Below are 14,636 nucleotides of genomic sequence, written 5' to 3'. Positions count from 1 at the left end.
TGCATCTGTCTCCTTAGAAGGACCACATCTTGTCTACAAGCAGCTGTCTATCCTGACTCCCAGCTTAAGAAGAACAAAAACTCAGAGAATGATTCTTTCCAAAGGCTTTAATATTGAGATTGGTGTGATACCTATGCAAATCTCTGGTTTGTGGCGCAGCAGGCAATACACATAGTTAATCCAAGGCACACAGGTAATCTAAGCACTCAAAGGTTAGACTGTTGATCCGACACTGGCACACCCCTTGCTGTATTTTATAGAGGAATGGTGTGGGCTCAACATAATGCAGTGAGTGGTTCTGCTCCTTAGCAAGCAATCTAGCAAGAACCAGCCTGTAGCCATAATGAGCTGAAGACTAAGATTGTCTAGCACCTGGATGTGCCAAGGGCCTCTCCAAGATGTTGTTGAGTAAGATGGGGTCCACTTCCATGTACACGTCCATGTGCAGAAGCTGAATGAAGTGGCAATTGAATGGTCTAATTTAGTGTATGTGTGGCATACAAAACTCTGTCCCCTTCACTACTAGCTGCTCCCCATTCCCCAGCATCTGCAGCCCAAGGTGGCTGCCTGACTCTGCCTAATAATAGGACCAGCTTTGAATGGATATGTACAGAGAGTAATTTGCATGTAAAGCTAAGAATGGATTTGTTTAAATAGAACTGCGAAATGGCATTTTTAAAATTAAGACATGAATTATAAGTATACGGGAGGCGAAAAGGCCTCCTAGCGACAGACAACCAGGCTTTGATCTTATGCTTCTCAAAAAGTGCCTTGCCACATGGTGAGCCATTTTTTTGCAATTTAAGAGAGTCACTGGTGATTTGTATGTCTGCTGTTTAAGGGGAGGGTGGTTAGCAATCCTTCTGAGCTCGTCCGTCCAACCATGCTAAGAACCTGTGGGGCACTAAGCTAAGTTTCAGTTCATACATAACAACAAATTGCTTGTTGTTGCCAAAGGAATGAACCTCAGGCTCACATATACCCCCTTCCTCCTTCCTTCACATACAGGTGGAGAAAATGTAAAGCATTTCATCAAAGTTCATTAGAAAAAGGCATTTGCGATCTGAAAATAGAAGACTGTGTTCTATACAAAGCACAGCAAGTTAACAAACCAGAAAAGAAAACACTTTTGATCCTGGTTTAGTACTTTACTTCGTTAACTGAGTTTGTACAAACCACAGTTTCCTTGTTTGGATGCAACAGAAACTTCAGGTTGTTACAAACTGTGATGAGCAGCATTAAAGCTTCTGCACATGTATGTAAGGTGAGGAGGAGGAGCACACAAACCTAAAATACATTGTGTTGTCATGACATGAAACAATGATTTATTGGTACATCTGAATCAGTCTAAACCAGGGATGGGAAATGAGTTGCCCTCTGGATATTGTTAGACTACAATGTACAGTTATAGGTAATATGCAGCAAACTCCAGGACTTGAGCAAGCTTCCAAGGAAAGCAGATTGCAACAAACAGATTTTAGTGTTCACAACTGAGCTATTCTATACTCATGCAGGGCCTGATGACTGCCAGAATTTCAAGGGCCATTTCAGGAAATTTAAAAGACCAGTTTTCTTGCTGTTGAATGGCCTTGGGTTATCAGCCTTTGCCAGGGTGAATCTCTAGAAGAGAGAACAGAGGTGGGTGGAGCAATTCAAATTTTGGAAAGACTTTCTCAGTCTGGTGGATTTCATGTCTATCGATCCTCCCAGTCAGATGGTCATGGCTCTGTGTTAAGATGAACAATTCATGCAGTGTGTGTGTGTGTGTGTGTGTGTGTGTGTGTGTCAAGTTGGTAGTGCTCTTTGGACCCTGACAGTTGTGTTCCTACACTCTTGTTTGGTTGTGTACACACTCCTGAGAAGGGTTAAGACCAACAGTCCTATCTTCTGAACTCCACACAGGCAGCCTTCCCCCCAGCACCCAGTTGTGTATGTGAAACTTTAGGATAGTTTATCATGGAATCAGTTGAGGCCCTTAACATGAATGTCCTCTGTTTGTTCACAGCCATGTCCTTTTGTGTTTTCTAAGTGTTTTATTGTACATCTGCCAAACAATACAAAACAAAACAACAGAGTCTTTGAGGAATAACAGGCCAAAGCTAAGCTTTTTTAATGGGAGGGCCCGTTTTCTTTTAACTAAAGATCCTGCTTCCCCAGACAATATGAAACTCATTTATCTTCTAGCTGATATTAAAAGACAACCCCTCATTGAATGGAAGCTTCCCCCACCCCCAAGGTAGAAACGGATCAATTATCCCTTTATTAATGCTGTGTACAGAGGGAGGGAGGATTGACGAGGGTTTGCCTGGCCTTTGAGTAGCTGAAGTAAATTATCACAGCAAACAATGAAACCATAATTGGATACATTTAACACAGAACTGTGAATTGGCAAATTGTATTTATTTATTTTGCAGAGGAGAGATTGGCTAGCTAGGATCTAGAAGGAGAAGACACCTCCAGCCACCCCCATCTGCATGCACTTTGGACTGTCCTTCAGGCTGACGCAGATGGTTGGTCCAAGAGGCAAGGACAAGATACACGTCAGTGTCTAGGCAGGGTGGGGGACCCTTTTCCAGCCTGAAGGCTGCTTTCCCTTCTTTCTGAGGGTCATCCACTCCAATCCCCTGCAGTGCAGGAATCTTTCACCCAACGTGTGTCTTGAACCCACAACCCTGAGAATAAGGGTCTCATGCTCTACCAACTGAGCTATCCCAGCTCATAGTCTGACTTCTGAACCTAGGCTTCTGGCTTGTTTCCTCTCTATTTAGTTTATTTATTATTACAGTCATATCCCATCTTTTCTCCAAGGAGCTCAACTATGGTGTACACAGTTCTCTCCCCTCCATTTTATCCTCACAACGACCCTGTGAGGTAGGTTAGGCTGTGACTGGCCCAAGGTGACCCAGTGAACTTCATGGTCAGGTAGGGACTAGAACCCTAGTCTCCAGGTCCTAGTCCAACACTCTTAACCACTACACCACACTTGCTCCTAAACAAACCATGAGTCATAACCAAAGCTTGTTCTAGACTTATCACTCATGGCTTGTTTGAAGAAAACAAATCATGGACATAACATTAGGCCAGAGCATGGCTTGTTTCCTGACAACATGGCAGCATCAGAAGGAGCCGAGAAGGAGCAAAGCATTCACAATTTAGGAGCAAGGCACCAGCACACTCTGCATTCACATGATGCCATAGTTTATTTTAACTATGGTATAATGTGACATGCAAACAGAGCCACAGTGTCTTGGCTGCCTTGATTTCCAACCATCCTTAAAACCACTTCTTGGTTCCCAGGAACCAATGTTCTCTGTGACCGTGACTAGCATCCAGCATAGGAACTGGATCTGAGCCAAGTGATTAAAATGCTCAATAAATTGAGCCAAGTGGGGATTAAAGAGTTCAATAAGTTGCTGCTAACTCAACAAGGGTCCAGAAGAGATGGAGAGAATTATTATTACTATTATTATTGTTACTATTGCTGCTATTATTGCTATTATTGCTATTAATTACATTTCTATACCACCCTTCATCTGAGGATCACAGGGTGGTTTACCATATGAAAACAAAACTGCATAACATAGTAACTAACAAAAACACACACCCCAGCCCCGCAAACTGTCAACTTCTGCTCTTCATCGTCATCTTCATTGTTCTCAGCTGGATCTTCTCCCTCCGGCCAAGGAGTCATCTGATGACTTCTGGCAGCCAAATCTGCATTCCTACAGTGACTCTGAGCTCCCACCTTTGCTTTTGAGGAGCAATCCCAGGGAGAACAAGGGATCAAGGCAGGTTGGAAGGGATAATGGTGGTGAGTCTGGATCAAGTAAAATCCTGACACCTTCTCATGGTTATTGTGATCTATATTCTTTTGTTCACACTCTCAGGACTCTAAAGTGCCATACACACTGACAGTGATGCAGTAGTAGTAGTAGTAGTAGTAGTAGTAGTAGTAGTAGTAGTAATGGGTTGCATTGGTGTTCTCTTGTTTCCCTGACAATATGATGATTGCTTCACCATCACAAGACCTTGAACTCTTACTCAAATGCCCACAAAGCCTCTAGATTGCTTCCTCCTGCACTGCCACATTGGTCATAAGGTGGTGAAGATGGTTACTTTTTCCTCCTTTATAAGGTACATGGAGCTGAAGGAGGAAGTTGGAAGACTGCTGCTCTTTCCCACTTCCTCTTTCAGCTCTATGTGCTTTTGAAGGCTCAGATAAATTCTACTGGATCTGGCTTTTGCCCAAATTCCCTGGAAAAGCTAAATGTGTATCCGCATACATTCTCTCTCTTTTTTGGGGGGCGGGGTGGCTGATACAGGGAGGGGGAGAGAAAGCAGTGGCCAGAGAGGATGGCACCCACAACACTCACTCAAAAATCTAAATGTGCCCATGGGCCTAAGAAAGTTGGTGACTGGAACCAAATGGGTGGACCAAGCATGTGATCAGTGGCTTCTAAATAATATAGCTGATGGTTATAGTGCTTCCACAGAAAAGAGTGTTGTGTCCATATGTGGTAGCTGCAAGGAAATTGTCTCCCACCTGGATGATGAGCCCATCCTTGTATGGTGTGTGGACTGGGCCTTCCATGCAATGTGCTTGAAAAGAAGGCCCAGAGAGGTGATAATGGGTTCATAAAATGTTGTGGTTCATAGGATGACCTGCAGGTTGGTTGTATGAATGGTTCATTCCTTAGGGAAATGTCTGTGTGGGAAATGCACAGAACTGAAGAGCCCTCCTTCAAGAGTCTCAAGATGGAGTGATGAATCTGCACCCCAAAGGCAGAAATTGGGGAGGATGGATGATAGGGTTTGCTAAGGGAGGTGGTGGGGGTGAGCCTCGTATTATAGAAGTGAAGAAAGAGGCAATATAAACATTCTTTTAGAATATCAGCCATAAAGGGATGTTACCTAATTATTTATTTTTTTAAAAAAAGATTGCATTGAGTTGTTGAGGTCTTTTTTCATATGTGTGTTCATGGGGCTTGCGTCTTGTTTCTGAGAATACAAATGCACTCACAATACAAGGATGAATGCTGATAATACTGCTTCAATCTTTATCCCACCATAGCAACTGAGGGTTGCTCCACACACCATGATCATCATCATTGTTACTAGTGTGCATTCAGAAAACATTGCACACCCCTCAGAGTGAAATGTGTGAATGTGTCAAGGTCTTCTAGGGTGAGTCAGGAAAGCAGTTCATCCAAGTCAGCAAAATTGAAAGTCAGGGTCTGGCAGTCAAGGTGGGAGCTATCTAGCAGTACCAGCAGAGTCACTGGAAGTCAGAGGCCTTGAGGGACAAGTTTTGAACACAATGGGATGGAGTTTCCCAAATGTTGCTAGGATTAAAAACCTGGAAGTGAGATAGATGATAGAGAGATAGAGAGATAAAGAGAGAGATAGATAGAGAGAGAGAGAGAGAGAGAGAGAGATAGAGAGATAGAGAGATAGATAGATATAGATAAGATAGATAGATGATAGATAGATGATAGATAGATAGATGATAGATAGATAGATAGATAGATGATAGATAGATAGATAGATAGATAGATAGATAGATAGATAGATAGATGATAGATAGATGATAGATGTTTTGTGACCTCAGTGTCATTCTAAGGATGACCTAATCCCAGCCTCTCCCAGTCTCACTATGTGCTGGGGTCTGTGATATGGCTGTCCTCTAAAGAGATCTTGTCTGGTTCTGAGTGCAGGCACAGCCTGTCAGAAACATATATGGTTGCAAGCCTATGTATCTTGCCAAGTACTGTTGTCCCAAAGCCATGGCAACATTGACCATGGCTCCCTGTTGAGGGCTCACTCTGTGGCATACCTCAGTTCCATGTGCAAAATTGATCTACCTGTACTTTCCATCATTGTTATGACCGTTGGCACCCAGTCTTCTCCAGTGATCTTTGGGAATCTGCTGAGGCCTATGGACACATAGTATAGATGTGTGTGTATGTGTGTGTGTGATTTAGTTAGCCACTCAGCAGTGGGAACTGGGCATGCTTATTCCTTTTTTTCATGCTCTTTGGCTTTTCCATTCATTGCTAAAGAACTTTCACATTCTTCTTCACCCAGCCACCCAGTGCAATGTCAGAAAATTAAGCTGCATCAAATAACAGAAGGGTTGGAGGAAATAAAGCAATGACGATGAAGATGCATGACATTTATGCAGTAGAAACTATTTGTTTCTTTGTTTATTACTTGGGGGGTTAAAAAAAGAAGCTGGTGTACAGTTGAAAGACCAACATATTTTCTCTTAATCTCATTTCATCCTGGTTTGATCCCTGCTGTGTGTGTTTGTGGCCAAGAGGAGTGCAAGACTGCAGTGGGTGGGATGGAGTTAATCTTGGTCTAGTTGCCTTTTCTTAATCTTCTGCTAATAGGAAGAGGCTTGCTCTGTTGCAGAATGCCCCACATTCAAACTAAATCACCAACTTTGGAGCAGTGCAACCAGCTTCTGACCTCTTCTCCCTTCATATCTCTGCACACTTTTGATGTCACACTATACAACTTATTTATTTATTTATTCATTACTTATTTAGCTGTGTCTCTTTCTTTCACATCTGTGTCTTGGTGATGGTGGGCTTTTTACAGATATTCTGAATCATTCCACAGGTGTCCTTTTAAATAGCTGGTTCTGGAAATGTGTCCTTTAATTTGTGTGCATGTGTGTGAGAGATAGGCTAAAACATGCTCTGCATCAGGGCGGGGGGCAGTGATGGGTGGATCTCAGAGGCTGCTGCATAGACTGAGCTAAATTAAGTCTTTCCATTGCACTTATTCCCTTAGTAGACATGTAAAGATTTTGTTGCTTTTTTAAAAAAAGGGGAAACATACAAATTAAATGCATTCCAAGTTGTAATTTTCCATTTTCTCTTCACATTCACCAACAGAGTTGATTTTTTTTTTAATGATTCTGTCTTCTATTCTATCTCTGTATATGCTGTTTTTTGCTTTGTAGTAACACAGGTTGGTGTGTCCCAGGGACATAACATGTGTCCGGACCCTGGGATTCCAGACCAAGGCAAAAGGATAGGCAATGATTTCAGGTAAGAATTTGTTTATCTGTCCCCCAACTCCACTGGTGTGTGTGTGTGTGTGTGTGTGCTTCAGTCTTCATCAGCCCCTGCAGATGTTTCAGCAAAGTACTGCTCTTGATTCTTTGAAAGTCTGTTCAGAGCAGATCAGAGGTAGAAGCTTCTTCACCCTATGCACAGTTAGCCTCTGTAATTGGATGCAGCAAAGGTGGTTACAGATATGGTCTAGAAGGCTTTTAAAAAGGAGTTAGACAAATTTGTGGAGGGGAGTTTTACTGACAGCCATTAAGCATGATTATTACATAGAATCATTACAAGAAGAGGCAATTTGCTTTGAATATCAGTTGCAATGGGCAAGGGCATGGCTAGGGAATGCTGTTGCCTTCGTGCCCAGCTTTTCCCGAGAGAAATTAGCTGGCTGGTGTTGGAAACAGTATGGAGTGTGTACTGGCAGTGACTGACCTAAAAATGAGATGTTGGGAGATGTCTAGCTCCTGTCCCAGAACACAATGATGGTGGCACTAATGCCAAAGTAAGAAGAGATTTTTATTCAAGTTTACCCACCCCCTTAAAGTCCTTTATTGGGTTTTTACATATTACAAAGGAGAAAACGTTGACACTATCATAAGATTTTTCTGTGAACTGCCCTGAGACCTCCTGGTATAGGGTGCAATATAAATTCAACAAATAATAATAAATAATGGTAAGACATTACTACCAAAAAAAGAAAACTACCCAAAAACTCAAACACCCACCCACTTACAGAGATAAATAGGATCCAGATGCCATATTGCAATCCAAGGTGCAATGTAAACATGACAACACAATTAATATAAACTTAACAAACTGTCAAAAGCAGTGCTTGAATATTTAGATACTTCCTTCCCCTTCTGTTACCTTTTTACAAAATACAAAATTTCTAACTAGCAACTACAGGGGGGGGAAAGATTAAATATTTTCTCTTCCAAAATTTTACTTTTCTCCACCTAGCCACGATAAGATCAACAAGAAGCTCCTTGTTCTTTTAAAATTTATTTGGGCCATCAAAGAGTTTCAATAATGCCAAGCTTGTGGTAAGCATATAGGTTCAGCAGCAAGCACAAGGTCCAGGAGTCAAGAGTTCAGAGTACACGAGCAAGGCGAGAGATTCAGAACCAAACAGAAGCTACGGAGATGTCCCAACAGTTTGACGTGCCCCTCCCTCCAAGCTTTCAAAATTGAGGTAGGGCTTGCTCACTCATAAGACCTTCACATAAGACCTATGGAGCTTCCATGCATGCACTTGCCCACTCCTCCTGGGTGAACACAGCTGATCCCACTTATAAAAGCAGCACCGGGCACAATACCCTGCCCCTTTACATTCAACTCTTCTTCAGTTTCTCCCTCTGGCTGGTAGAGTCCTCCCTTGCTGCCTAATAAGTCTCTGTAGTCCACGTGAGGGCGGGTGGCAAGAGCAGGCAGCTCTGCTCCCCCCCCCCCGTTGTCTAGAGTTACAAGGGACTCCCATCTGCTCTCTCTTGGTCCTTCTTCTCTTCTGTCTGGGGCTGCCATAATCATGGGGCTTGTGACAGAAGATCGCAGTGGAGAGCATGAAGAAGATGCTGGCCCTCTGGGCAGCAGCTATCAAAAAGGTAAAAATTGTATGCCAGGGTTAATTAGGAAAGGGATTGAAAATGGAATTGTCCCTATCATAATGCCATTAAGCAAATCTGTGGTGTGACCACCGTTGGAATACTGTGTACATTTCTGGTTAACTCAATTCACAAAGGATATTGTAGAGCTGGGGGGAAACTCAGAAAAGTACATTCAAAAATATCAAGGGGCTGGAGCAACTCCCCTTTGAGGAAAGGTTACTGCAATAGGGACCTGGTAGAAAAAAGTGAGTAAGAACATGATCAAGATGTATATGAATGTTGAAGAGAATTCCCACCCCACCCCTCACTCTCATAAGGCTATATAATTCATGGATATCCCATGAAGCTGAATGCTGGGAGATTCAGGACTTCTTCACACAGCACATAGTTAAATGTAAAAAAATTAGCTTCCGTAAGATGTTGTGATGGCCACAAACTTGCATGGCTTTAAATTCACGGAGGAAAAATCTGTGAATGGTTACTAGTCACAGTGGCTATGTTCTTCTCACATGGTTGGAGGCAATATCCCTCTGAAGCTAGCTGAGAAGAATTATAAGTGGTGAGAGGGCTGGTTGGCAACTGTGAGAACATTTGGGCTGATCTAGCAGGACTCTTCTTTTGTTCTTAAGGAGTCAACAACATACTTCATAATGTTCTTTTTCTGCACACACACACACACACACACACACACACACACACAATATTTCTGTTATCAGCTGCCCATGCGAAATGGGTGGAAAACAAAGCTCATTCAGTTGGACAAAGTGGATTATTCCATAAGGAATAATTCACAGATGGATCTGTTGAAAAAGTGATTAAGGTAACCCAAGAATGTGCTATTTCATGATGGGATGAGAGTCTACACTATTATTAACATGGTGACCTCTTCCAATCTGAATTGAGCCTTGCAACCTCATTGCAGCCATGTTTCCTTCAAGCGCAAGCATGGTTGATCTCATCTGCAGTCACTTTCAAGAAACTGCTTAGGACTACAGCTCAACATGGGGGCCACACTAGCTTGAATCCATAGGTTGGATATGTAGGCACCTACAATCAGATATGTGGTGTGTCTCAGCCCACACCGAGGCCCCACTGATCCACGCAGCTCTCTTAATTGCTTGGGAGTGTCACAGGAGAAATGTTATATTTGTTTTCCTCCCACTCCATCACTTTTCAAACTCTCTGATGAGTCTTTCCACATTGCTGTATCTGCTAAATGGCCTCTGTGAGGTGCAGAGGACTTTGGGATATGTTCAAGGCCAGCCGCATAGGGTGAAGGTCTTCAGGATTGGTGAGGTCTGTTATAAAGCTGGGGGAGAAATTAGTTTGGTTCAATTTTTTATGCTAACCTGCATAGTTTGTACTTCCCAAACCAGTACACAAACCAAAATGTAGCCATTTTCTGGATTATATGTTATTTTAAAAGTGTTATTAAAATGTGTGTAATGAAAGTGTGTTCTGAAATGTGTACATTAGTGAATAAAAAGTACAAAAAAATCATAATACTAGGGGAACCTTTGTAAAAATGGGCAAATGTGTATTAGAAAAAATGTGCACAAAAATGCATATATGAGCTGATAAAAAAATACATCCTTAACTGGTGTGAACTGAATATGGGGGTGTAGGGGGGGGACTGAGAGTCTGAATAAGTTGGAATCGACAGAATTTTCTTTTTTGAGTGCCCCAGAGTTCCCTCACTTCAAAATGCAATTGCACTCTAGAATGTAGCAACACACTCCTGCACCCTACAAGGTATTGCAGCAGATGGGTGGTGGTGTTAAGTTGTAGTTTTCTGGGAGCTGTCCACTGTCAATGATCATCTCATTGGTCAATTCCTAATAGCATTCTGTGGAGCTGCAGTGTTCCCCAGAACAGAGTGTGAAAACCAGTACATTATAGTTCTGTTCTTCATGTGATTTGTCCCAAGCATCCTCTCATCTGTCCACTTATGGGTTTGCTTGTTTGTCTTCTCCCTATGGATCACATTCCATGGTAGTCCCAGCTATAGATCGCTCTACCAAGCCCTGAGCTGGTTGAGGCTCTGACATTTGAAATGGGAACCTCAGAAATCTGGGATTGTGGATCCTGAATAGAAGAACACTCCTCCTGGGTATCTTTCTTGGAGTGGCTGCCTGTAGCTCAAATGCTATCCTGGTTATTTGCTGCAGGGTGTGGGGAACTTCCTAATGCCCTCCAGATGTTTTGGACTACAACTCCTATCATAGTTGCAGAAGTTATGGTCCAAAACATCTAAAGGGCACCAGGTTGGCAAAGGCTGGTGTAACAATATCCCTGTGTTGTGTTTAGGGCCTTGCCATGTCCACAGGTAAGCAGGGTTGTGCTTTTAGCATCACTCCCCAGGGGCTTTGCAAAATCAGGAGACCTACACTACCAGATGTTCCTATGCTAGTGTCTTGTGGAAGCCAGTTGTTAGTCCACCACACCTCAACCCGTGTGATGTATCAGAAGGGTCTGCAGAGATTTCCTGCTTCCAGAAGAACAGCTTCTTCCAGAGTCTCCAGTTAAGGAAAAAACTCCTCTCCCACACAGTTCAAAGTAACAATGTGTTTATTGTCTCCAGATACAAAACAAAGCTAATATACTATATGCAGTTACAGTATTCTGGTCTTTGAAGTAAAGATACTTATGTACAGGTCCACTAACAGTACCACCATGCTAGCTAACGCTGCTGTGTAAAACCCACAGCCTCTTCCTCTGACTCTCACAGATTCAGAACCTGACAGAGGACATGAGAAAGGAAATGCCCTAGAGACTGGTGTTGCTATGGTAACCCAGTGCATCTCAGAACATGCAGACATGGGGTGTGTGCCACTCAGTACATGAGACCAAGCGCTGTGTAATTTAGCCTGTTGTTCACATTACACCAACACCCTCCTTATGACCTCCAGCAGATACTTCCATGTTGAAATTTCACTGTGCAAAACACACGTGGTTGTTGAAGGATACCATGTTGGGGGAGACTACCCCATGAGGTTGTTTGAATTGCATGAGTGGCTTCCCATTGCTGTGTTGCCATCTCTTCCCTTTGGCTTAAAATAAGCCAGTCAAGCTCTTCACATTGTGTGTGTGAAGGGTGTGTGTGTGTGTGTGGATCAATATTTAATCTAACTTCTCTGCCAAGTCCTGATTTGTTCTCTAAAAATGCCTTTCAATTTCCACCCCAAGCCTCTGTCCATATTCTCCTGGAATCTGGGTCAGAACCAAAGAAATAATGATGTCCACTGAGGGATATGATGGGGCAGGGAGGGAGCAAACACACAATCCCATCTAAGAGTATTCGGAGACACTATAAGCTGCAATCCATATGCTACATCTAACGTAAGATGCACACTCAGACCAGCTGCTCTCCAGGACCTCAACAGAGGCTTCTCCCTGTTCCATCAATGACATCCTCTCCCCATTGAACCAGAAAATAAGTACTTAGGATGTGGTGAGCTGATTGCTGTGTCAATGAAGTGCCAGTTGCCAAGACACACCATATGCTATGCTGATATTTGGGGCAGGTTAAAAATTGCAGGTACAGTGGCACCTTGGTTTGCATATGTCTTGGTTTGCATACATTTAGGATTACAAACACATCAAACCAGGAAGTGTGTGTCCCAGTTTGCAACCTTTTTTTGGATTACAACTTTTTTTTTGATTACTAACAAAAAAAATTTTGGAGGCCCCATTTGCAAAAATGCGCCTTGGGTTACAACCTGTTTGGGTTTACAAATGGTCCTCCGGAACAGATTATGGTTGTAAACCAAGGTACCACTCTGTTTAATATGTGTTGAAAATGCCCCTTTGAAATGTCCCTGGTGGAATCGCGAATAAACCTTATAATAATAAAAAGTTGATATATATCATAGAGCAGGGGATGGGGGACAGGATTTGAATGGCAGACCAGATCCTTAGCTCCATCACTCCTGGCAAGCCACTCAGACAGTTGGATGGGGCCAACCACCTGTCAGTATACCTGGCATCACAATGATGTCAGGTGACCCATTTTTCCTCTGCAGTTCAGCTTGAGTTCAAGTGCCAGTTCAAAGGAAGATCCCTGTTGATCCAAACCACCTGTAAAGTCACCACCAATCATTTGGTCAGTGCTGTTTTCACTGTCCACTTTTGGCAGGGATCAGCTGCACTCATGAGCTCCAAGTGGCAGTCTCTATTAGTAGTCTCCAAAGGCCCAAAGGCATAGCTTGTAGCTACCACAAGTATGCATTCAGTATTGTGGACCCAGTCCTGTGGACTCCTTTCTGAACTCCCTCCTGAATTTCAGGCACTTTACAAAAACTTCCATATTTCAGCAGGCTTCTTAAATTGTTCTTATTCTTTGTATGCTTTTTTATAATGAAGTACTCTGCTTAGAAAGTCTGGATGTTGAGGAGCAAATAAATAGATAAATAGCCAGTCAGCTGCCACAGTGACTTCCTGACTGGAAACCAGAATGCACGAAGAACAGCTTTTAGTTCTTACTGCTGATCTATTTTCCCAGAAGCTGAAAGCAACGCCATTTCTATCTTTCAGGTTAGGATCCAGCATCCAGTTCACTTGCAACGAAGGCTACGATTTGCAAGGTTCCAAAAGCATCACCTGTAAGAAGCTAAGTGGTATGATAGCGGCCTGGAGTGACCAGAGGCCAGTTTGTAGAGGTGAGGCAAGTAACTGTGCAGTGCCAAACACTCCAAATTGGGCAGGAAATTGGTTTCAATTTCCACCTTCTTGGGGGTTCATTATAAGCAGGGAAGGGGGGGAAATATGATGCTGTGAACTGTATCAAGTTCACTCGGTAGGGGTCTCTTTTCAGGGTAGCATCCAATAACATCCTTGCTGAGAGCCTTGGTTGGCCCATTAATCCTGCAGCATGTGTAGCCTGCAGTGGGGCTGGGAATGGTTTAATTGCTTCTCCTTGTTTAATCTTCTAAACACACGTTTCCCTAATTGTAAGGTGTGGTTCAGCTAAAGAGGTGGAGTCAGTGAGTTCTTCCTCCAGCTGTCAAACTTACCTCTTTGGCTGGGACAGGTGTGAGCAACATTAGGCACCGAAGCCCATTTTCTAAGTGTTTTAGTGTCCCAAATCAGCAGGAATTGGGATGGTGGGGTCAGAGTGTCCTTCAAGATCCAAACAGTCAACAGGTGTGATCTCCGAAATCCTTTATGCTTAGGCTAAAAGCAAGGAAAGGTGACAGTCGCTGGTTCATGGGGGCTTTCCATAGATGTTTAAAAGTGCAGTTTGAACATTCCATGTTGACATGATGATGCTATACTGACTAGCCTACACAGAACTGCCACGTGCCATGTTTACTGAACGTAACAGGGAAACTTGCTTGAGGTTAATATATTTATTTACTTATTTACTTCATGGAATCATAGAATTGCAGTGGAAGGGACCCCAAAAGTAATGTAGTCCAACCCATTGCAATGCAGGAATCACAGATTGCAGGAATGACAGAGGACCACCCAATCTCTCTTTAACAGCCTCCAGTGCAGGAGAGAGTCTACTATTTTCATTTCTAAAGAAACAGTACATGTAATGAACATCAACTAAGGGCGATTAAACTGTGAACTTCCAGATGTTGTCAGACTCCAACTCCCATCAGTCCCAACCTGCAATAGCTAATGGTCAAGGGGGGTAGAGTGAAGTTGTAGTTCAGCAACATCTGGAAGACCACAGGTTAGCCACCCCTGGCATAAGCAATCAACGGGGGGGGGGGGCATATGCCAGAGGATCAGTGCTAATAACGCTTAGGGCTCATCCACAATTCCACTCCTGGAAAGCATGGGTCCAAGCAGTTTTCCTCTTGCCCCGCTCCTTTCTAAGGGAAAATTCACTCTTTAGTGATAGATCGGAACAAATGGCAAACTAGGGGAAACCAGAATTGCTGTTTGCTCTGACTGAGTGCTAAAGAGCACCCCCCCCCCCCCGGAAATGTGGATAAGCTCTTAATGC

At 43.1% G+C, this 14,636-nt stretch overlaps 1 protein-coding gene across 5 annotated transcripts in view; it reads left to right on the top strand.

The window, feature by feature from the left end:
• Positions 1-14,636, top strand: part of CSMD2 (CUB and Sushi multiple domains 2) — a 489,690-nt gene that overhangs the window by 262,023 nt on the left and 213,031 nt on the right. For 3 of the 5 annotated variants that reach the window (XM_081921159.1, XM_081921158.1, XM_081921161.1), the window contains 2 exons: positions 6,971-7,058; positions 13,214-13,338. The exons of 1 other annotated variant lie outside the window; for it this stretch is intronic. In XM_081921159.1, the coding sequence (XP_081777285.1) occupies positions 6,971-7,058; positions 13,214-13,338 (213 nt within the window). The remainder of the gene's footprint in view (positions 1-6,970; positions 7,059-13,213; positions 13,339-14,636) is intronic. One more of the 5 variants, XM_081921162.1, reaches the window with a different exon arrangement.

Source organism: Podarcis melisellensis (assembly GCF_964234715.1).
Source record: "Podarcis melisellensis genome assembly, chromosome: 8".
Classification (NCBI taxonomy): Eukaryota; Metazoa; Chordata; class Lepidosauria; order Squamata; family Lacertidae; genus Podarcis; species Podarcis melisellensis.
The sequence above is the reverse complement of the archived record's forward strand: the minus strand, read 5'-3'. Positions and strand labels throughout refer to the sequence as shown.